This window comes from Ambystoma mexicanum, chromosome 8, assembly GCF_040938575.1.
Source record: "Ambystoma mexicanum isolate Mex_15411 chromosome 8, UKY_AmexF1_1, whole genome shotgun sequence".
Classification (NCBI taxonomy): domain Eukaryota; kingdom Metazoa; phylum Chordata; class Amphibia; order Caudata; family Ambystomatidae; genus Ambystoma; species Ambystoma mexicanum.
Window position 1 is genome coordinate 905,924,287 of NC_090929.1, and position 24,907 is coordinate 905,949,193.

The 24,907-nt window shown below is 48.3% G+C and overlaps 1 protein-coding gene across 5 annotated transcripts in view; it reads left to right on the forward strand.

Annotated features, from left to right (window-relative positions):
• Positions 1 to 24,907, forward strand: part of PARG (poly(ADP-ribose) glycohydrolase) — a 2,316,516-nt gene that overhangs the window by 1,830,952 nt on the left and 460,657 nt on the right. For all 5 annotated transcript variants that reach the window (XM_069610798.1, XM_069610799.1, XM_069610802.1 and 2 more), the window contains 2 exons: positions 2,805 to 2,883; positions 3,346 to 3,454. In XM_069610798.1, coding sequence (XP_069466899.1) covers positions 2,805 to 2,883; positions 3,346 to 3,454 — 188 coding nt within the window. The remainder of the gene's footprint in view (positions 1 to 2,804; positions 2,884 to 3,345; positions 3,455 to 24,907) is intronic.

Consider the following 24,907-nt stretch of genomic DNA (forward strand, 5'->3'; position numbering starts at 1 on the left):
GTTTATCCAAGAGAAGGTATTTAAACCTTATGAGAAATCCAAGGGACTTCTCTGTGACACTGCACTGAAGGTGCTGTGTGTCACAATACAAAAGGTGATGCCTATGGAGTTTGTCAGACCCCAAAATCACAGAAACACAGACACAAAATCAGATCAAACATACATGAGAGAATGAGAAAAAAGTTGCACTCACTCCAGGATGAAAAATAAAAGTCCTAAAGTCCAGCAAAATATCTGGGGGGGTCTCTAAGGTTTACGGGAATTAGCACAGAAATGAGAATTCTCCCTAACAGCAACTTCCTCTGCCCTTCAGAGGGGAGTTCCAATAAAGGATATCTGCGAGGCAGCAACCTGGTCCACCTTCCACACATTCACTAAACATTACTGTTTAGATACTTCTATCAATGAAGGAAGATTTGGGAAGGTGTGTCTATGCTCCATTCTGGACAATCAATAGCTCTCAATTCTTACTCTCTCCTCCAAAAGAACCTAATACTGCTTTGGGAGTCTATCATAAAATGAGGAATACGTGGGAGGACACAATCCATTCGAAGAACAAGCTACCTACCCCTGGTAACATTCTTTCGACTGGATGTTCCACCCACATATTTCTCATCACCCTCCCAACCTACCTCACTGTAGAATTTCCGGGCATTGGACCTTGCGCTCTTTTAAGGTCTGATCATTTAAAGGCCCTTATCAAAGCCGTTAATTCTGCTTATAGTGGCGGAAAAACAGAACTGAAGCCAATGGGCGCTGCGCGTGGTATATGTACTCGACAATAACGTCAGCCAAGATGGAAGCCCTTGAGGGACATAGAGTTGACTATTTTCTCGCACTGCGCCCTGTGCCCAGAAGAAATGTCCAAAGAAGCTAAAGCTGGCAATGAAGATGAGGAATGCCTGGGAGGAACATCAGTCGAAAGAACATTACCAGAGATAAGTAACTTGCTCTTCTGCTCTGCACCCCTCCCGGGTTTCCCGCCACTCCCGTTACCTTCGTACTGCTGGGTCGATATCACCGGGTCTTTCTGCGGGGTCAGGCGTTTCTTGCGTTCGTTCGTTTTTCGTTCATTTGTTCCTTCTTTCTGCTTCCACACGCAGCCCTGCAGAGCTTGTTCTTTCACGGTCTCAGCATTGTTTGAGGACCGGACGGTACATCTCTTCTTGGTCACGCCACCACTGTATTTCTCTTTGGCATCCCCAGTTTGGGTTTCTGCCCTCTCCATGCATCCTTCCCTTCTTGGTTGCTAGTGTTCTCTCGACTGAGGACCTCCCGGACTCTCCTTGTGTCCCTGTCTCGACAGCTTTGAAGCTCTCGGGCTCCACCAACACTGTATGTTAATCCTCCTTTCCTTTTTATTGGAAAGTGCTGGGTCCTCCCCTGCGTGTACGTGAAAGCCTTTGTCTCTCTTCCTGGAGCTTTCTTTATTACTCTGTCAATCTTCTGCATCTCAGTATGGTTGCCTTCCAACCAATGTGTAATCTTAATGTCTTGCAGACTTTTCTTCTTCCCCGTATGTTTGTCTTCCTGTTGGTTGTATTCTGAAGTTGCGATAGCAAACATTGAACTGGGTGGGATGTTTCTCAAGAAGTCCTGATGACATTGTAGACTTTTTATTGAGGGGCTTAGGGAGTTCCTTGACGGAACGGGAGTCCTTTTTCCCCAAGAGGGGAGTCTCTCCCTGTGAGGCCCTGCTTGCTGCCACCCCTAGGGGAAATGTTGCATAGCGGGCTCACTTCCCTAGCCTCCCTGAAAAGGTCACCCCTCTGGGGAGAAGTGACGAGATCCCGTGAATCGTCACAACCTTATAACCATCTGGGAGTAAATGGTGATTGCCAGCTGACTTGGCATGCACAGATTAAAAATGTATGGAGATCAATTTGCCAGCTACTGGGATTGCTATCATTATGTCATTATTTGCTAAACGTAACTATGGATACTCGGTCAAAGCCTTAGACACATCTACTTGACTAAAACCATTCCCACCATGTTATATGGATTTGAAATATGCATTTAATATGCCCCGATAATTAGTTAAAATGGAAAGCTATATACAAATATCAAATGCTTTAGCCATGAATTGCTTTAGCTATTGTCTAATTCTTGCAATCGTATTCCTGGAGTATCCTGTCATGGACAAGTATAAATTGGTCTTCTGACTTGTGTTCGCTGAGTGGTATGTGCAATAATGAACTACTTGAGGGTGCTGAAGGAACGCATAACTGTTGAGACCATTGTGTATATTTGTTTCTTCTAAGATCACCTTAGGTCGAGTTTGGTATTACAGTAAGTTGTATTGTGCTCCATTACGGTTTTATTTTCTTGTACAATATACTTAAAAAGAAATGTCAGTCACGTATCACTGGTGAAATGGGGAAAAAAATTAACATTTCTAGACATTTGTCTGCCATGTTTGATTCACTTTAATCGTGAATGTTTTTCTAAAGTTGCAGTGTATTTATCATATTTACTCCAGCCTTCATCTGATGCTTAACATTATGCTGGAACTTTATCATTGGAGAATCAATTGTGCTAATGGTGCACCGTAGTAGGTCAGGTTTGCATTGGAATATACTTCTTGGCACTGGTATCTGGGGTACAACGCCCCAGGCAGCATTTCCTATCCGTTGAGACATTATCAGTATTGCTCAGTTCAAATGAGGATTCTTTTCAATGGACCTGCCTACCAGATGTGTGGTCCCTTGACATGTGTGTTACTTGTTCAAGTTTGAACATGTGCAAACATGTATTAAAGTTACTGTGTTAAAATAGCACAATTGTTTTTTTTCTTCATTATGTAGGCACTGAGCAGTACAGCGATTACAATGGCTATGCAGAAACATACAAATGGGCTGGAAACCACAAAGATGAGACACCAAGGTATGTGAAAAGGTAGTACCTGTTAGGTATTTTACACTCTTGCAGGAAGTGGTAGACAGTTGTGTTTTTTTTAAGAGTGCCTTTACATCTGACTCTCTGTTCAACTGTTCTTGTTTAGATTTATTTTTCATTGTTGCAAGGTGCTACAGACCAATATCAGCAACTTTCTGTATTTCCTCTAGTAATCCTCTTTGTGACACTCTACTGCAACTTCATTGTTAAATCCGCTCCCTGCTAGTAGCTGCTATATTAGTGTTTTTGATTGGATCCTATAACCAAGTATGAAGTTGTCAGGACTGCAAACCTACTTTTGTACTTTGCAATGTGCATGCAAAGTTTGCTTCTCTACACACATTGCCTGTCTGACCTCGTCACCTTTTGCTGGACACTGCATTTCCCGGGATAGATGACTAGCCCTACACCATCTCATGATGTCCTCACCTCACTTCTCTTTGGGCACAGGGATGAGTGGCAGCGGCGCACTACTGAGATTGTCGCCATAGATGCATTGCCCTTCCGAAATCACATTGAGCAGTTTTGCCCCGAGAAGATGGAGCGAGAGCTGAACAAGGCTAGTGTCCATTTCCTTAAAATGTGTATTCAATCTTGAGCATGTAATTGTTGTACTGTTGCTTTTAGTGCTGTTTGAAGTTTGAATTTGTTTCCCTTTATTCCTGTTTTTGTAATATTTGTTATGATATTTAGAGCAACACACAGAATTGTTCTTCACTCCTATTACTGTTTACTACAAACTTGTTTTTAAACTGACTTTTTTGGTCACAAGGTCTTAAGTTTCTTGACTTTCAAAATAGATCTAAATGGCCCAGCTGCTATTTAAAGATGGAATGCTCATGTAAAGTGTAAACAGAGCTCCAGAGGCTATTTTTAAATGGAAGTATATTACAAAAAATTCTTGAACACCCCCTTTACCACCAGGGATTGCATGCCTAATGTCACTGGCATCAAGGCATGTATCCGGTGCATTCAGCACTTTGCATCTTCAGGTCTACACAGAGTCTGCCTTATATGCTTATGCAATCTACATAAATGCAGCATTGTGCCTTTTTTTATTTGTTTTATTTTTATACCCCCTTCTTTTAACTGTATTTTACCAGTTTTTACAAGGTTGAACTTTTTGTCATATTCTTCACTCTGTTTAGTTCTACCTTGTCAATCCTTTTGTCAATCCGATTGTTCCTTAAGTGATTTGTTTTTTTACGCTCCTTCGTTGTTTATGTTCCAGATCAAGGCTCTTAATGAAATTTCCGACTGCAATGACTGGTTTTCGGTTTGCCCCATTCATTACTATCGTCCACCAATAATCCTCATCCATAATACAGTATTCTGTGAACAGGTGGCCCAGATATACTTTTCGAATTAGTGACTCTTGCATTCCAGGAGTAGGTTTCTCAAGGTTTCCGGCACGTTTGTCTGGTCACAGAATCGACATCCATTTAATCAGGTTTTATCTCGAACAGCAAGAATTTAATTTGTTTTTAAGGCGTTCAGTCGGGCTCTCATGAAGGTCGATCATAATTTCTTGTTCGGAAATGTAAGTAAATAGCTTGCTGGTTCATTGAGTTTTTGAATGTTAGCTGGCAAATGCCTTGTGGATTTATATCTTGTTGCTGAGTCCTGGGTTTTACACCAGTCTTGTTCTTTTAATTTCTTAGCTGTTTTCGTTGGATTACTAACCAGTTCCTCTTGCAAACTTCCAATTTCCTCGAGGCATGCCAGGTTTTTGAATGACCATTTAATTAACATTTTATTTGTCCGTTTGGACATTTCTTCGTGGATGATCTCGTAAATTCGTTCTTTTGAACTGTGTTTCGAGGGGATTGGGTTCTCCGACGTATTCCATATCTATGACGGGTAATGTCCACAGCTTGCTGCTTTGGAAAATCATTGGCGTCTGTGTCCTGCGTCGATGACATCGATGCGCCGTCCCCGAGGACCTTCTCCGACGGCCGACGTCACCCGATGTGATAAGTAGGACGCTCGACATCCATAGCCTCAGTTCCGTTTTTTCCGCAAACGTGTTCGCTTCGTGAATCTCGGTACGCCTCGACTCGTTGGAGTTAGCTGTTTAAAATTCTCGGTTCGCTGAACCTGTTCGGTTTGTTGTGTAGACCTGTTCGTGACGATGTCTTCTTCGTCTTCAACCCCACGTCCGGGCTTCAAGAAATGCGGGGGCTGTGGGTCCAAGATGTCGGTCACAGACTCGCACGACGCCTGCCTCTGGTGCCTCGGGGAGGCCCACGATACGGACGACTGTGTCGACTGCCAGTCGCTCACGGCAAAGGCCTTGCGGGAACGCAAGAAGAAGCTGCCGGTAGGCCGGGTGTCTATGCCCTGGAAGTCGAGGTCTGCGGGGCTTTCGACGGATGACTCGAGGGGCGACTCTCCGCGTCATCGTCGGAGGTCCAGTGGGTCTCCTTCCAGAAGTCGGTCTCGCCACTCCTCCACCTCTTCGAGGCATTCCCGGAAGCGCCGGCATAAGTCGCCTTCCCCGTCCTCTTCCGAGGACTCCGCCCGTCGGCGGGTCGCTGATCCCTCCATGCAAGCGACACCGGAGGAATGGGCTTCCTTCAGGAAGCAGATGCTAGCGATTCTTGAATCGCAGGGCACTGGTCCGTCCGCGCCTCTGAGTGGGGTCGGTCAGCACCGGTCGAGAGACACCGCTCGTACGCCTTTGGGCTCGGGTGGTCGGCACGGCTCGCGGGAGGGGTCCCGCTCGGACAAGGGTAGCCGTTCTCGCCATGCTCGTTCCAGGTCCCGGTCCTCAACGCGCTCGAGGCCGCGTGATCCTGTGCCGTCTTCGAAGAAGACGTCGACACCTGTGGCGCCGAGGTCGTCGGTGATTTCTCTCGAGGCTCCGTCTCCGAGGCAGTCGTCGGCGCCTAGGTCGTCGAGAGACACGCTCGGAGCTCCGGCTTCGAGGCCTGTGTCGACGCCGCCGATGCTGGCAGCGCTGCAGCTGACGCCGATTCGCTCAACGTCGACGCCTTTTCTGTCGACGCCGGCGCCGACTAGTTCGGCACCCTCAACGCCTTTCGAGGCAGTGGTGTCGGAGGGGCCCCGTGGCACGGGGTTTGCCCCTAGCAAGGCTCTGGCTAAGGTCAGGCACTGCTTTGGTCCGCAGAGGTCTTCCTCTCCCCGTCTGGAGTACATTTCAGAGGGTGATGAAGGCTCTGATGGCGGCTTGGTTCCGGTTACGGTTCCCGATGAACTTATCTCGGGCCATAGCCAATTTGACGACCTGCGGCAGTCGCTGCATGATGCCAGTGGACTGGACACCTCTCCGGAGGTGGAGTTTTGTAGGCTGGAGCCTGGCACTCATGCCGATTCTTCATATCGGCGCCTTATGTCTCGGGTCACCGAGTACTTGGGTTGGTCAGCTCCCCCAGGGGAGTTCGTTCAGGATGATCTCACGGACATCCTTGATCTCGGTCCCCCCACTGACCCGGTTTTGCCTTTTCATATGGCTCTGCAGAGAAGGGTGGCGGCGGCTTGGACTGCTCCGGAGAGTCTCCCGGCAGTGGGCCAGTCTTTATCGCGAAAATACCGTCAGCCAGTAGCGACCCCTGCTACTTGTCTAGGCACCCCACTCCAGAGAGTTTGGTGGTGCAGGCGGCTACGGCCCCGGCAAAGCAGGCGTTGTATCCTACCATCCCTCCGGATAGGGACAACAAACGTTATGACGGCTGGGCGAAGAAAGTCTTTTCTTCGGGGGGTATGGCGTTTCAGGCGGCCAACTCCATGTGTGCCTTGTCTCGTTTCACACACACTCTGTGGAACTGTGTTGCGCTAGCGGCTGAACATATTCCCGAAGGGGACGAACGGGATGGTTTCCTTGCTATGGTTCAGGATGGCAAGGATGCCATGTGTGAGGCTGTTCAGTCGGGTTTGGACTTGGCGGATTATGTCAGCCGGTCCATGGCAGCGAGCACCGTAATGCGCAGGTTTGCGTGGTTGCGGAAGTCTGGGTTCGCTTCTGATGTGTAGTCCTGGCTCCTCAACATGCCCTTTCACGGTGAACACCTTTTTGGCAGCAAGGCTGACGAGTGCCTTGAGAGGTTGCAGACCTCCAAAGCTGCAGCGAATTCGTTGGGCGCTGCAGTTCTCCATCCTCCGCCTTTTCGTCCTAGGGGACAGCAATGGAGGGGAGGTTCCTTTCGCTATTACTCGTCCTTCAGTAAAGCGAGGGGAGCTAGCAGTCAAAGAGGCCATCGTAAGAGTGCCAGAGGTGGAAAGTTGCCTCTTTGCCCTCGGGCAACGCCACAGCCACAACCACTCAGTCATGAGGCCAGGTCCCATGGTTCGCCGGTTGGGGAAGGCTGGCGCAGCATCTTGTAGAGTGGCAAGCCATTACTTCGGATGTGTGGGTTCTGGAGATCATAACCCATGGCTACTGTCTTCCTTTTCGGCAGAGGCCTCACGACAATCCACCAGGGAGCCTCTCTTTGAAGAGTCTGGATCCGCTCCTTGCGCAGGAAATTCAAGCCCTGCTGGAGAGTGTCGCCATAGAACTGGTGCATGTAGCGGAGAGGAACAAGGGATGGTATTCCCCTTATTTTTTGATATCGAAGAAAGACAGGGGTTTGAGACCCATCATGGACTGGCGCGGTTTGAACAAACTCCTCAGGAAGGACAAGTTCAAGATGGTGACTCTTTCTCAAGTCCTCCAGGCCCTTCAACTTCAGGACTGGTTGGTGTCTCTCGACCTCAAGGATGCTTACTTTCATGTGCCAAACCATCCCAAGCATAAGAAGTACCTGACGTTCGCGGTTGGCGACTCGCACTTTCAGTTTCGGGTCCTGCCGTTTCGGATTGACCTCCGCCCGAGGGTTTTCACCAAGCTCATGGTGGTGGTGGCAGCGCATCTCAGGCAAGGGGGGATTCACGTCTACCCCTACCTGGACGATTGGTTGATCAGGGGGAGCTCTCCCGAGCAAATCCTGGATCATCTGTCCGTCACCTGCCACTTCCTTTACAAGCTGGGCTTCTCCCTCAATTTAAAGAAGTCCCATTTGACACCAACGCAGTGGCTCCAGTACATCGGAGTAGTGCTCGACACGTCCCTGGGGCAGTGTTTTCCTCCTCAGGTGAGGGCTCTTCACATTCACATTCAGCAGATAGTGCACAAGTTTCATTTTGCCCAGGATCTCCCAGCGTCCGAGTTCTTGAGACTGTTCGGCCTCATGGCATCCTGCATTCTTCTGGTGCCAGAGGCTCGTCTGCGGATGAGATCTTTGCAGTGGGCACTCAAGCTCCAGTGGTCTCAGTCCTCCGGCAGGCTGTTGGACCCTGTTCAGGTGCCGCCCTCGGTAGCCCATCGAGGGCAATCTGATGAAGGGGGCCTCATTTTGGCTGCCCTGGCCGGAGGTGACGATCGTGACGGACGCATCCCTCACGGAATGGGGAGCTCATGCCAACGAGTTGACAGTCAGCGGTCGTTGGTCTCCGTCTCAGTCCAGACTCCATATCAATCAGGCTAGCCCTGAAGGCTTTTCTGCCGACTGTGCGCAGAAAGAGTGTCCTGATTCTAACGGACAATACGGTGGCCATGCACTACCTCAACAAAAAGTGGGGGGCAGGGTCACTTCCGCTGTGCAGGGAGGCGATGCAGCTCGAATTCTGTGCCATCCAGCAGGAAGTTTTCGATCTCGGCTGTTCATCTGGCTGGAGGCGACAACGAGACGGCGGACGCTCTGAGCAAGCAGAGCTTGATCTCTCACGAGTGTGAGCTGGCTCGGAAGATTCTCCTGGAGATCTTCGCCCTTTGGGGGACCCCTCAAGTGGATCTCTTCGCCTCCAGTGTCAACCGGAAGTGCGAAAGGTTTTGCTCGCGGGAATTTCCTCCAAAAGGAGCCTTAGGAGACGCGTTCGTGGTGGAGTGGTTATTCCCACTGCTGTACGCGTTTCCTCCAGTCCCCGTCATCCCGCAAGTGCTGCGGAGGTTACGGAGGTTCGGTTCCCGGATGATCCTCATTGCTTCGGCGTGGGCCCGGAGGACATGGTACCTGGACCTTCTAGACTTGTCCATCTGCCCTCCACGTCGTCTTCCCTATCGAGACGATCTGCTCTCATGGGAGGGGGGTCAGGTTCTCCACCCAGAGGTCAGATCCCTCAATCTTCACGCTTGGCTTCTGAAAGGTTGAGGTATAAGGATTGGGACCTCCCTGAACACGTGATGGAGGTGTTGCTCTCGGCCAGGCGGCCGGCAACTAAGTCTCTGTACCGTTGCCGTTGGAGAAAGTTCTGCGACTGGTGCATAGTTCAGAATGTGGATCCCTTTGAATGTGACATTCCCATGGTTCTGTCTTTTTTTGCTTTCTTTGGCCCACATGGGCTTGCAAGTTGGGACCATTAAAGGTTACCTGGCGGCGCTGTCCATATTTAAGCGCTCGTCTGAAGAGTGTTCCTATTTTAAAATTCCTTTAATTTCGCAGTTTTTGAAAGGGCTCACTAATGTGTTCCCTCCGTCACCTTTTCTGGTGCCAGGTTGGGATTTGAACCTTGTTCTTAAGTTTCTTATGGGGGCTCCGTTCGAGCCTTTACATTCTTGCCCTTTGAGGCTGTTAACTCTGAAAACTGTGTTTTTGGTTGCGGTTACTTGAGTTACAGGCACTTTCAGTTAAGCCACCCTTCACTGTGTTTCATAAGGACAGTGTTGTCCTTCGAGTTTGTCCTTCTTTTCTTCCGAAGGTGGTTTCGGACTTTCATTTGAGCCAGAAGGTTGTTCTTCCGCGTTTTATCCTCCTCCACATCCTGGTAAGGAAGAGGAGAGGCTCCATAGGCTTGATCCTAGGAGAGCGTTGAGCTTTTATATTTCGCGCATGTCCCGGGTCAGAGTGGACGATCAACTTTTCATTGGTTACTCTGGAAAGCGTTTGGGACAAGCTGTGACGAAACAGACTTTGTCTCGTTGGATTATTTTAGCTATTTCCGAGTGTGGCGGGTAAGGATCCTCCGGCTGGCTTACGGGCCCATTCTACCAGGGGAGTGGCTGCGTCTACTGCTCTTCAGAGGGGAGTTCCTATTCTTCACATCTGTGATGCAGCCACCTGGGCTTCAGTACATACTTTTGTACGGCACTACTCCCTCGATTCCATCAGAAGGCAAGATCTGGCCTTTGGCAAGGCAGTTCTCTATTCCGCAATTTGATTGGGCATGCTAAATTTGTATTCTAAATTCTTTCCCACCTCCTTGCTTGGTACTGCTTTTGGAGTCTGTCATAGATATGGAATACGTCAGAGTACCCAATCCCCTCGAAGAACAAGTTACTTTCTTACCTGGTAACGTTCTTTCGATGGGATGGTCCGACGACGTATTCCATATCGCTCCCTCCCTGCCTTCCCCGCTGCAGAATTTCCTTTGCGATTGCAGCTTGCGTTCCGCAAGGCCTTGTGTGTCTGACTGGCAGAAAACTGGTGGCACACGTTCTGGGAAAAAACTATAACTGAGGCTATGGGCGTTGTGCGTCCTACTTATCACATCGGGTGATGTCGGCCGTCGGAGGAGGTCCTTGGGGACGGGGCATCAACGTCATCGACGCAGGACACAGACGCCAAAGATTTTCCGAAGAAGCACAGCTGTGGACATTACCTGTCATAGATATGAAATACGTCATCGGACCATCCCCTCGAAAGAACGTTACCAGGTAAGAAAGTAACTTCATTTTCCTGAAGAGCATTAAGGTGTTGAGCTCTACAATTGCTTCCAAAGATGTTAAGCTCAGTTTCCTCCTCATTAACACTACTGGTGTTGACGCAGGTAGTCGTAGGATTGCCCTCCAAAAAGAACCTTCAAGTTTTCCCAAAATGTTGGAGGGAATCCCAGGCATTGCCTCGGCACCATAAACGATAGCTGGTACAGCTTTAGCTTTGTACAAGTTCAGGGCCGCTTGGATGGAAAAGCGACTGAATTTCTTGTCTATCTTTTTCCTTTGATTCGTCAGGTTTTTGATTTTCATACGCATGTGTTTTTGCATTGGTAATTCCAGGTTGTTTTTGCTGAAAATGACACCCAGATAGCAGAATTATTGGACTTTTTCAAGTGGGGTTTCTTTGATATGCCAGACTTTCGAATCCTTTCTTTTAGATGCTTTTTCAAGAGTCATCACTTTTGTTTTATTGATGTTGATTTCAAGGTCATTCGTTTGTAGGTATGCAATGAGGTTGTCCAATTTTCTTTGTAGACCCACCGCCGTTTGATCTGTGAGAATAATATCGTTGGCGTAAAGTAGTCTACTTATTTTTCCCTTACCCACTGTTGGCGGGAAGACTCTGATAGATTTTTCAGAATCTTGAAGGTCACCCGTATAGGCCTTGTAAAGCACCAGCGCCAGTGGGCAGCCTTGTTTGACTCCTTGGTACATGTCGATGTTCTTTGAGAGTAGGGCTGTTCCACTAAGCCGTACTCTGATTGAGGTTTCCGAATAGAGTTCTTTGATTGGAGCTAGAATTGTTTCTGGGCACTTCCAGTTGTTATGTTTTGTCCACAGTTTGTCCATGTTGACCTTGTCGAAAGCTTGAGAGAGGTCAATGAAAGTGAGCACTAGGCTAGGTGCACCTTCCACGACTTTGGCCTTAAGTATGCTGAGAAGCATAATGTGTTGTTCCAATGTTCTTGGTAAACCCAGTTTGGAAGTGATCAAAGCCAGATGTAGATACCACCCAAAGTTTGAATTTTTCTAACAGAAAAGTGCCAGAAATTTTCCAAATGGTATCTAGCAAAGCTATCGGTTGATAGTTGCGTGGGTCCCCCTTGTTCCCTTTTTTGAAAATTGGCATGATGTTGGCTGTCTTTCAAGAGGGGGGATCGTTTTGTAGAAGTAACATATTAATATGAGCATGAGCACATGGCGAGTGAAGGTACAAGAATTCCTGCATGAGGCAAATGTCCCAGAGATATTGCTTACCAGCAATCCAGTAAAAGCTAAGGAGAAAATCATGTTACAAGATTGGATCAATACACGTGAGCTATGTCTGCAGCGGAAGCATGGGCAAGATAGCTCAGCAGGTTGAGCGCTCACTGCTGCAATCTGAGCGTGATCTGCAGGTCGCAGGTTCGAATCCAAGCAAGGCGAACTCAGCCTTTCATCCTTCGAGGTCGATAAATGAGTACCAATTTCGGTTGGGAGATATTGTATGTAAATATGTGCTCTGTAAAGCGCTTTGGATTAAGGCGCTATATAAATAACACATCATTATCATTAAGAATACAAAGTCTGGCCCAAAAAAGTTTTGTCATACTTAATTAAATTTCCAGGTGCTAGATATCGTGACCTTTTCCTCCATTATAGGTTAAACATATGGCACACAAGGGAAATTCGTGCAAGATGGAATCTGTGTTCTCCATCTTTCTCGACTTGTCGCTTCTGCAAGAAATCGGACGTGGCTGAAAACCTTATACATTTGGTAGCCGTGTGCTCTGCTCTTGTTGACTCTAGAAGCAAACATTTCAAGCACCTTTTTGAAGGATATAGTTGTCTCACTCCTGAAAGATTATGGGATTATGTTTACAATGCGAATCTGAACAAAGTAAGAGTGGCGTTAGTACATTTTGTACTGTCATTGAGCTTTGATGTTGACACCATGAACCACTAACTTGACTTTGTGAATTCAAGGAGTGAGAACAATCATGGGGTGAAAACAATCATCGAGTTTAAATTTCAATGGATATGAATTGTGTTGATCTTGTTTAAATGTGATTTTCACTTTTTTTTATTCTTTGAGAATTTTGTAATTTAAATTAATGTTTTATTGGATTTTTATTGTTCTTTTTGTAACACTTATTGAAAAGTTGATTAGTCAACTATATCAATAAATTTAAAAAAAAGATGGCACAGTTTTTGAAGATTCAGATATCAGGCGAGCCCAAGCCTCCACGTTGGTTTTAAGATCGACATTGGAAAGCCCGTCTGGGCCAGGCGCTCGAGACGGTTTCAGTTTGCCGATTTTTTTTTTCAATCATTGTTTTGTCAATCTCAATGTCCCACCTGTCTGCGTTAAGTTTTTCACTCCTAGGTGTTTTTGGAACTTGACCAAACAGGTTCGTAAAGTGTAATATCCAATTCTTCTCACTTTCACTACTAAGGAGAGCATCCTGAGTTGCTCGTCCCTCAGCCGATATTAGTGACCAGAAAGCTTTTGGTTGTTTTCCACTCAGTGTTCGAAGTCATCTTGATACAAGATGCTTTTATAGCCTTTTAGCCAGTTCTTGTACATACGTTTGGCTGTGATGGCTGCTTCAATGTTGTGCCACGTCTGGGATTTTTTAGCTTTCCGAATCAGCTTACGAAGTTCACTTCTTTTGGCTTTCAAGATTGGATTGTTGGAGTGATGGTGACAGGTAGTCTTTATGTCTCCCTTCGTTGGGAGCTTACAGGGCACAAGGAGAGGGCAGTAGTGCAGGTTTGCCAAACAAGCTGCATCGTTAATCCTTGCTCGCACTAGCAGATATTCTGTTTTGATCGCGTTAATAGTCCTTGACTTTAGTCGTAGTCTTGTGCCCCTATGGTTGGTGTGAACACTGGCTGTCATATATTGGTTCTCGCATATTGGTTCCAGCTTGCCTTCAAAAGGTTGTGGTCGCTGTGCAAAGTGTGTTTGATCACCGCAGATTATGATGTGGTCCGCTTGGGGTTCTTCTCCGAAATCAGCTATTAAGGCTTCAGTTTTGGGAATTATGAAATTTGAAGATGGATCTTTTGAGTTCCAGTAAAGATTTATCAACATGAACTTTTCCGTCTTCTTGCGGTTTATGGTGGGTAAGCCTGATGTCCATAAGTTTATAGTAGCCAGTATATGAGGCTCGAACAGAAGGATTTAATCTACTTGTAGAGCTCTACCGGTATGGATGGTTGTAATCAAACCGGCTCTAGGTCTTCCAACTGGGGCTCTGATGGCCGGAGAAAAAGCCAAGTCACATCCGTCGATGCTCGGTTCCTTTGTAGACCGCGTCTCTTGAAGACAAAGGACATCAAAGCTGCCTACATTCACGTCAGAAGTGCTTGTGTGGTGTAGAAAACCTTGAGTGTTCCACAATCAGATAGTTAAGTGAGTGGGCAGATGACTTGGGATGGACTGATTGATATTTGGAATTTAGTTGCTAGGATCGTTTGAGCCTACTTAGAACTTCTGGTAGCCAGTCCCAGTTTGGCTGCACGCTTCCTGTAGCTGTACCTCTGCTCTTTGTGTTAACTCTGTTAACACAAAGAGCACTTTGCAGTATTGTGATGTTCCAGTTTTTTTGAGGGCCACTAGGGACCCTTTCTTTTTCAAAAGACATATCCTGGGCGATTTTATCCTTGCTTGTCTTTGGTCGTTTGCCATTGTCAGGGCAGGTCTGGTACCCCGATATCTGCGAAACTGGTTGATCCTTCCTGTGTTCCACTCGATCTGTCCTTGTCGGTCGCTTGTTGTTAATCTGGTCAATGGAGGACAGGGCAGTTCCCCTTCCGTCCTCTTCTTTCCATTGTTTTATCGGGCCACGAAAGCTAATTTTGCGTTGTCGCATTTTAGGGCTTTCCGAGGCGACTTTGTTCCTCTCCCTTCTGTCAGCGTGCCGCCTAGTGTTCAGTGCGGAGGAATTTCTGTCTTCTCTAAACTTAGAGCTGCACTTGGCCATGGTTTTTACCTGTCTAGCCATTGGTCATTTTTGTTTATCTTGGATTTGCCATTTAGAGGTTCCTGATGATAGATTCTTGTTACTGGATGTGTGGCTTATCTCCTCTATCTCAAAGCCCAATATTCTCAGTTTCCTTCTGGCTTCTAGGTGGATTTTTTTTACCTCAGGATTTTTGATGTGTAGGTACACTCTGTCCATCACCTTGTCATCCTGAAATTCGATGATGTTCATGTCATCAGACGTAAGGTGCTTCAGTGAAGGAATGTGGTGCAGGAGTGCCACTATCGTCTTACTATTTAGTATGGTGTATTCTCCATCGTCTACAAGGTGCTCTAGGGCAAAAGAGCGTGTTTTGGAGGATCTTGCTGGTCCCATTAATTAAGTATTGTGCTTTTGGTATGGGGATCGTGGATAGGTCCCTTTGGAGCAGTCATCAGAAAATGTAGGTGAAAGGAAGGGGTCCAGTGCTGCAATTGACTATGGAATTCGTCCTCAAGCGCTGACCTTCAGCTGTAGGTGGGTAGAAGGGGGGGGGGGTTCATGCCAGGCTTGGTGTAAGCAGTTCTGGAGACATTATGTAACAGTATGAAAGCTGCAGTCCCAGTTTGTGTGATTTCAGAGGGATTTCCAGGGCCTACTGGTACCAGTCCTGTTGGACAAAGTAATTACGGTACTGAGTAGGGACTTTAAATACAATGGCTCAGTTCCATACTGGCTTCACTAGCTCTGGGATTGATCAGGTTTCTGTCGGCTCCCCCAAAGAGATACTGAAGGTTCATCGTTCGGAAGTTGAGCACAACTCCCTTCTTTCACAAGGAGAGGGGAACAGAACAATTGAACTCAAATGACTGAGATATAACCAGTTTTATTCAGAAGCAAACTCAAGACAAGGTAATTGGGAGAATGGGAAGATAAGTACCTAACAGGCCTACTTGGCAGAGGGAATGATCTGTGTCAACCAAAAAAAGGGTTTCATGTGATATTGCTGCTTTTTGAAGACAACACAACAAAAAGGCCAATTTATTTTGGCTGGTTTTGTGTGGCCTTCAAAAAGTGTATATATCACACTTTTGGGGGTAGGGTCACCCCCCGCCCCCCACCCACCAGGCAAGCCATTCCGCTGCCCACCCCCATCTTCACCAACACTGGGGGATTTCTCAGAATTTGGGGGTGAAACCCCCCAAATCCTCCCTTTGCTTCCCTGCTGCCTCCCTTCCCCTGCAAATCATTCCTCCAACCCCAAACTCAAACACACTGATGCTGATACACAAGCAAGTAAAAATACAGTTTACATATTTACCCACTCCCTCGCCCCTCCAGTCTCGTCCAAAAACATTCTCCTTCCTCCCCAACGGACACACTCAGACACACACATACACACTCAGTCATGCACACAAAATAAAATAAAACACCTGCCCGAGATGCTGATGTCTTCCCTTTTTCCAGCCGTTCACTGCCTGACAGCCTCTGCGTGCACTTGTGTGCTTTGCGCGGCAGGACAGTTCGATTTAAAGAGGCCACTCATTTATTTAAATAAGAAATTTTCACTCAGAATCTTTGGCTTTCATATTTGTTCTCTTTGTAGGCTTCTCCTCCTTAGCATTATGGGCTTTGGAAATTCTTGTATAATATCTTTCTTAAGTGTCTCTGAAAGTCTCTCCTTCTCTGAAGTTACTAAGGATAGTGAATCTCTGTTTATGTGGTTTTTCTCCTCCTTTTTTCTGTAGTTATTTAAATCCTCATGAATAAGACATTTAACATCTTGTTCCTCCTCCTCTGTTTCTTTCTTTTTCTCCTTGAGGTATTTATTGCAGACCCAATAGTTATTGTTATTCTCTTGTTCAGTTATTATATAGACTGAGGCTTCCTCTGTGCTTCTTGCCCCCAGCACCTTGTTGTTTCCTCCCGATTGAGGATCTACCAGTCTTTCTCTGCGCTCCTAACTAGGCTGATTTGAAAATCCCGGGTTTCACTTCTCCTGGACAGTATTCCATCTTCTTTTTTTTATGATGGGCTGCTCGGTCCTCCCCAGCAGAGGGTTACAGACTTTTCTCTTTTAGTTGATCACTCTTCATTGTTTGTTCATTCTTCTTCGTCACAGTAGTGTTGGTTTCCAGCCATTGAGTAATCGATATTACTAGCTCAGCCTTATTCCTCTTTATGGTAGTTTTACTACTTTGTTCCTCAGTTTGGATCTTAGGTCTTATGTCACAATAAAAAACAGTGGCTTGGTTTGATGGACATCTCTGGATTCTGATGTTACTTTTGTTCTAGAAGAGAGGGCTTTAGGGAGTTCCTCTGTGGAACGGGCGTCCTTGTCCCCCAAAGGGAGTCTCTCCCTGTGTAGTCTTCATGCTGCTACCCCTAGGAGGATTATTGCAGAGCAGGCTAACCTCCCTAGCCCAAAAGGAATGGCTCTGCTCTGGGGAGTAGTGACTGAATCCCACGATACGTCACAAGAGGCTGAATTGTAAATGGGGTGCAAAAGTGACAATTCATAGGCAGAGCAGTAATTAAGCCTAGAAAAGGGAAGGGATGGAAGAATACGCTTTGTTGTATGAAAAGAACAAAAATGAAAATCTTAATGCAAAGGGGAGGAAAGAGTAGAGTCAAACAATGCTCCAAGATTCCGGACAGAGGGAGAGATAGGGAGGGAAGGAGGAGGAAAGAAACGGTATAAGGAGCGGGGTTAGGAGATGAAGCAGGAAAATAAAGTACTTCAGTTTTATTAGGGTTCGGGTGAAGAAAATGCAAATGCATGCAGGCAGCTGGAAAAAATGGAGCGACTCTCATCCAAGATGGAAGAGAAAGAAAGAAAGATCTTTGAATCATCAGCATGCAAGAGACAAAAAACATGTAATGAAGATATGAGAGGAAATAGAATAGTATGAGGAAGCTAAGTAGAGGGCCAACAACAGAGCCTTTGAGTACACTGAATTGTAGCATAAACATAGGAGAGAACTTCCCAGCCCAGTGAACCGAGGAGCTTTATTTATTTATTTGTCATTTATATAGCCCCTATACACTTAACAAGCTTTTCAAAGCGCTCCAACGCATGGAGGGTGAGTAGTTAAACAAAAAATGTACATTCTTAATAGGCATTGGAACATTCAGAATGCTATGCGTTTAGTGGCATAACATTGGACAAGGAGGAATACAAACTGTTAAAACATATGGCGTAATTATTGTACGTGCCTGACGGTCGTTTCTATAATGCAAGAGCTATACATGAAGAAGGGGAGAGGAGATGGGGTTAGGGTAAGACGAACAGCGCAAGAATAAGTGCAAGAGACACATAGTAGGAGAGGAGGGGAGTGAGAGGGATTGCAGGTTGAGGCACACTAGGCACACGAAAAGTTAATAGTGGCTGCAGATGTAAAGTCACAGGGAAATGAAATTAGGTGAGCTGCCTACCCACAAGTATAACTGCAGGTGTGCCTTGAGTTCAGGTGGGCCAGGGACGATTGGTCACATTGAGACCCCGAGTCCAGGTGACTTCAACAAGATGTGCTGAGTTAAAAAAAGGGGCGGAGGGCATCCAGTCCAGCCAGGCCCAGACAGGCACAGACACCTTAGGAGTAGGGCCTTGGAGAGGGGGGGCCGGTGTTCACCTGCCGGCTTCAGGATTGTCCAGTAAGATGGAGTAACAGGCCAATCACCATGCAGCATCAGGCTGCTTCAGGTAGCGCTGGAGAGGACAATAATTGGGCAACCATGTTGTAGAGATGGTAAAGCACACAAAGAATGGCCAATCATGTTAGCATCAATGCCCCCGAAGCGCGCACACACACTGATCGCAAGATGGGGGAAGATCGGGATGAAATATGGCAGTGAGCGGTGATTTAAAATCAAAAAAAGGCGCTGCACGAGCAGAGCGCTCCAGTGAGGTCTACCTGCTGCAAAATGAAGGCTGCATACCCCTGTACAAAGCAGAGCCTCATGGTGATGGGGTAGGCTCTGTGAGGCCCAAGATGTTTCAGCGTTCGGCTTCTGTGGAAAGTCGAGGAGGAAGTTAGGGATAAAGCCTTTGATTATTTAAGTACGGAACTTAAACATTCAAGAGAAGAAAGAGTAGATAAAAGATAAGGGTGATCCACAATATCAAAAGCTACAGAAAGAACCAGAAGGACAAGCATAGTGGAAAGTATGACATGCCTAGCGAAAAGGAGAGAATTTGCAGTATAACATTTCGCTGTTCCTGTAGAGTGTAAAAGTCCGAAGCCAGGTTGATGAAGTGGACTAAGAGCGTTGGTCCAGGTAGGTGGAGACTTAAGCGTAAACCACCCATTCCTAGACTTTAGAGAAGAATGGAAGAAGAGAGATAGGGTGATGTGATTTGTATCACCCCTACCCACAGAGCATTACCTCCACCCACAGGGGAGTGTCCATCCCCACCAATCCTTTCCCATCAAGAAGTTGCTGTGGTAGGACTAGGGGTATGGAAAAGCATATACCTATCACTGTGCATCAATAAAGAGAGTAGGCAACAACCCCTGCAGAAGGCAGCTAATCTCTTTCATCTGCCCGGGAGTGGTTTACTAATGTCACATTATATTTTAGTGATGGTCTACTGCTCAAACCTTCCAGTAACCTTTGTGTGTGTATTAAAGACATGCATCATGTATCACATATCAATACACGCTACTTCAAATGGATGCCCCACACTTAATATTCTTGTTCCAATGCTTCCGTCAAACTTCTCAGTAATGAACACTCAACGAAGAAAGAAAAGAAACATTGCTAAAGTCACTAAACATAACACACTTAATATGCAAAAAGTAATTAATGAGTAAGCAGTTATTGTCACTGCCTCTATATCTACTCAAGATCAGTCAATTTTCTCAGAAGCATTTTAGCCACTTCAAAGGTACTGCCTGCCTCATCCACAGATCTCACTAGGCAACCTCATTGAATGATCTGCCCTCTCAATACTCAATACTTCTCTATTCTTTTCCCAATTTGATATTAAAAGATGGTCAAAACACAATTCATACTCACTACTCTTCAGAAGATAGAAGGTAGGGAGATAAATGCAGGTGGGGTGCCCAGTAGCCTGTCGTCTGCACAATCCAAATAAAAAATTAGAAAAATATAAAATATCACTTATCAAGTAACTATGGTCTCTTTTAACAAAAAGCAGCAAAAATGGGAGTAATTGCCTCAGAAAGAGTCAATATCGATTGGGATCAACCATGGTGTCAGCATTAACCAATCAGGAATAAGATTTGTTAATAGGTGATGGGCTGCGTTGCCATGGGTAAAAATGTAGAAATACTACCCATGCAGCTGAGTCAAAAGAGCAGGGATTTTCTGAAACTCAAAAAGCCAGAAATTCTATTTAGTAGCTTCAAAAAACCAGGCAAGAATAAAATCCTGGATTTAGACCCTCCCCCTTCGTAGGTTTTGCATGAAAGGAGCATCAAGTGTGCTTCTGGTCCTCCAGCCTCAGCTCTTCCCCCTTCTGCCTCATCAGCCAACCTCCTCATTGCTGCACCCAACTCCTCTTCTGCTTCCTCCTTCTGAAGCTAGCCTTTATATAGTTACAGCCCACTGCTCAGCTCACCTCCCATCAATCAGTGTAAGGAGTACTATGCTGCTGAGATAATTTTCTACCAATTAGCATTAAGGAGCATTATGCTACTGAGGTCACTGTCTACTGTAAAACAGGCATGGTATCGCAAATGAAGAAACAGTCACAAAATGTACAAGTTTTAAAAACCTGTATTATTTTAGACTGGGGTTGGAGTCTTCCTTTCTGGCCATAACTCTATAATGGGAGTAGGAGGCGTGGCCAAGCAGCCATGAGATAGGACATGTCTTCTAGAGGCTCCTGCCGATCCTGCAAGATCCTGTTGGAAACGTGCCAAAACCAATGCAATTGAGTCATAACTGAAGCGACTGCTGTGGGAATGTGCAGTGAATTATAGGATTGTGTCACCATGAAGACCTGGAGCGGGAAAAGCAGTTGAAAAATGAAGCGTACTGATCGAATCCTGAGGTGAAAGAAAAAGAAAATGGCGCCGGTGGAAAAAGAGAAAAGAGGGGGGGTAGCCGTGACGGACATGGACACAACCTCTGAGGAGGAACTGACCGAGAATTTGGAAGAGGCCCGGTCCCACGGGAGGGATCCCGACGAGGGGGACAACGAGAGCGAGGGTGGCGACGACGAGGTTCCCGTGAAGGAGGAACAACCGTCGCTCCCGGCACGCCCGTCACAACCCGAGCCACAAGACAACTCGGCGGCCATTTTGACTGCAATCCAAGCCTTTTGCACTGAGATAAGGACGAGACTGCCCCTACCCCCGACAGACGACCCAACTGAACCGGGTCTGTCGGGAAGCCCTCCAAACAAGAGGAGGAGAATTCATCTGGCTCCCCTTCAGCCCTCACGGCCTTCTCAGCCTTTGTCGCCCTCCCTGGTCCCAAGGGATGAAACGGGGACGGATGACGACGGCTGCGACAAAAAGATTGACCTCCCGTCTCCGATTCCTCGGGCGTCTCCTCCTGACGAAATTGGCTCCTTCCACGCCATGATTGCCAGGGCATCCAAGCTTTTTCAGCTCTGCCCCGAAGAAAAGAAGAAGGAAGGCTTCCTCTACCAATGGCGCAAGGCCAAGAGGAAGACGGTCCTCGCGGTGCCGTTGCTGGATGACATCTGGGACGAGGGTCTTGCCCCCCTGAAGAACCCATCCACGACGCCTGCCAAAAGGGACCGGTATGAGAAGAAGTACCGGGTCCCCGACGGCGCCTCTTTGTGCCTTAGGGCACAACTGACCCCGGATTCAGTCGTCTCAGCAGCGGCCATGAAGAAAGCGGGGGGTGGCTTCGGCTTCAACTTCAACTTCCCCACCAGACGGTGAGGGAAAGAAACTAGATGCCATGGGACGACGAGTCATCACATCGGCGTCTACGACGATTAAGGCGGCCAACGCCCTAGCAATTGTGGCCCGCTACGACAGGGAGTTGTGGTACAAGATGGCCCCCCTGTTGGACTTCCTCCCGGACGACAAGAGGGCAGAGGCCCTGGCGATCCTACAGGAGGGTGAGGTGGTGTTGGACCATGCCATTACTGTGGCCACGGACTATGCCGACACTGGTTTCTGCCAGTTGGGCAACAGCGTTTGCCTACGACGGCGGGGGTGGCTCAAGGTGACGGATTTCCGCAAAGACGTGCAAGCCAAGGTTTTGGACATGCCCTTCGACGGGAACAATCTGTTCGGAAAGACAGTGGATGAGTCACTGCAGGCCATCAAGACCGACACGGAGACGGCTCGGGCCTTGGGAGTTCTGCAGCAACAGCGGCCGCCCTTTTGAAACTCCGGAGGCAAGCAAGGTGCCTCCAAAGGATTTGGCGGCGGCTCCTCGACCTACCGTCAGGCGGCCCGCTCCTCGTCGCAAGAAGCCTACAGGGGACGAGGCAAGTCAGGTGGATCTTGCTGTCGTCGCCAGGGAGGCCAAGGCGGCAAGGCTGCTTCCAAGCAAGACTGAACCGGACGTTGCGTCGGGCCCCCACCGAAGCACCCAGGTGGGAGGCCGGCTGAAGAAGTTTGTCAGCGTGTGGAAGTCCATCTCCACTGACCGTTGGGCGCTGGATGCCCTGGCCCACGGGCACACTCTGGAATTTCTAAAGAAGTGCCCCCAAATTCCTCCCGTGGCCAGGAAGGAAAACCACGTCCCTCAACTGCTGTTAGAGGTAAGCGCGATGCTCAAGAAAGGAGTCATGGAGCTCGTCCCAAAGAGGCTCTGGGGCTCCCGAGTATACTCAAGATACTTCCTCGTCAGAAAGAAGACAGGAGGTTGGCGTCCCATCCTGGACTTGCGTCAGCTAAACAAATACATCAAGACAGAAGTTCCAGATGGTCACCCTCCAGCACGTGCTGGGCCAGCTGGAGGAAGGCGACTTCCTATCGTCGTTGGATTTGGAGGATGCGTACTTTCACATCCCCATCCTAAAAGGACACCGAAAGTTTCTCAGGTTCGTAGTCCAAGGGCGACACTACCAGTTCAAGGCCCTCCCATTCGGATTGAAGTCGGCGCCCAGGGTGTTCACCAAGTGCCTAGCACCAGTGGAGGTGCGGCTGCGCCTGCAGGGGATCCACGTCTACCCCTACCTCGACGATTGGCTCATCCGAGCAGGGACAAGGGAACTCGCCGTTGAGCACACAGCAAAGACCGTCCGGCTGCTCACAGACTTTGGATTCTCCATCAACTTCCCCAAATCCCACCTTGTTCTGTCGCATGTCGCGCTGTTTCTGGGAGCCAAGCTCAATACAGTAGCGCAGTTGGCCTCGCCGTCGGAGGAAAGAACGCAGGCCATCCTGGGCAAGGTACAGCGTCTGCTGGCCACAGACGTGGCCAGAGTGAGGTCCATCAAGTCCCTTCTCGGGATGATGTCCTCTTGCATCTATCTGGTGCGCCTGTGCAGGCTTCGGATGCGTCCTCTGCAGGAGTTCCTCGACGCCCGTTGGATGCAAGCGACGGGCAGCTTCGAGGACAAGATCTCGCTCAACAAAGTATTACGCCAAACAATCCGATGGTGGGGCACCCGTGCGCATCTCGCAGCGGACACGGACTTTCAGACCCCAGCATACCAGGTGACGGTGATGACGGATGCCTCCCTGGAGGGGTGGGGAGCGCACACCGGAGATCTTCACGCAAGAGGCCTGTGGCTCCCGGAGGAGAGGCCGCTCAACATCAACATACTGGAGCTCCGAGCAGTGTTCTGGGCCCTCAAGTCATTCCTCCCGTCTCTCAAGGGCAAGGTGGTGAGGATCTTCACCGACAACACCACCACGATGTTCTACATCCGGAAGCAGGGAGGAACCAGATGCCCAGCCCTGTCCAAGGAAGCCCAGGATCTGTGGCACTGGCCCGTTGCCCAGGGAACGTTTCTGGTACCTTTTCATCTAGCAGGGATAAAAAACACCATTGCCGACTCACTCAGCAGGGAGCTGCACTCATGCCACGAGTGGGAACTACGCCAGGATCAAGTGGATCAACTCTCCCAGCGATGGGGCAAACCCCAAATCGACCTGTACGCGACGGCGACATACTCCAAGTGCCAGAGGTTCGCCAGCAGGTTCCCCCAGCCGAGGAGCATGGGCGATGCTTTCTCGTTCCCCTGGTACGGCCTGTTCCTGTATGCGTTCCCTCCGTTGCTGCTCAGGCTCATCAACCAACTCAAGAGGTCCCGGTGCAGGATGATCCTCGTCGCACGGACGTGGCCGAGACAGATATGGTTCCCGGACCTTCTGGACTTGTCAGCGTCCCCACCAGTCAAACTGTCGACGGACTCAGATGTTCTCTCCAGAGAAGGAGGCGCCATTCTTCATCACGACCCGGAGTCGCTGAACTTGCAGGCCTGGCTCCTGCAGCACTAGAGTTTGGAGGGTACGATATCCTGGCTGACTGCGGAGAGGTTCTTACAAAGGCCAGGGCGTCCTCAACTCTCAAGTGTACGGACACAAGTGGAAGAGGTTCTCTGTCTGGTGCCGTGCACAGAAGATTAACCCTCTACGGATTACAGCCCCTCAAGTGCTACCGTACTTACTATCGCTGGCCAAAGCTGGACTAGCTCATGCTTCCATCAAGATACATCTGGCAGCGATTTCCCGATACACCAGAACTGCAGGACGGTCGTCCTTGTGGTCTCATCGCCTGGTGAAGGAGTTTATGAAAGGACTGTTCCGATCGTTCCTGCCGGTGAAGGCAGCCTCGGCGTGGGAGCTCAACGTGGTGCTGACCAGGTTCATGGGCCCGCCATTCGAGCCCTTCCATTCAGCTCTGTTGAAGTTCCTGTCGTGGAAAACAGCGTTCCTTGTGGCCATCACCTCTGCACGACGCATGGGAGAGATTCAGGCCCTTTCCTGCAAGCCTCCATACTTGACTTTCCACGAGACGAGGGTGGTGCTGAGGACGCACCCCTCCTTCATGCCCAAGGTGCCGTCGGACTTCCATCTCAACGAGCCCTTGGTGTTACCAGTCTTTTTTCTGTCGCCTTCGTCGCCGGCCGAGAGGACTTTGCACTCACTGGATGTAGCTAGAGCGCTGCTGAAGTTCTATGTGGACCGAACGAAGAGTTTTCGGAAGACATCACAGCTGTTTGTGAACTTTGGACCTGTGAACCAAGGGAAGGCTCTCTCGAAGGCTTCCATTTCCAGATGGCTCTCCGGCTGCATCAGGCACTGTCATCGGTTGGCAAACCGACCGTTGCCCGGCCGTCCGAGAGCCCATTCGACCAGAGTGATCGCTGCTACCACAGCGTTCTTGTATGGTGTGCCCCTGCTGGACATCTGCAGGGCTGCTACGTGGAGATCGATGCACACCTTCACAAGATTCTACTGCGTCGACCACAATTCCAGGGAGGAGTCCAGAGTCGGCCAGGCAGTGC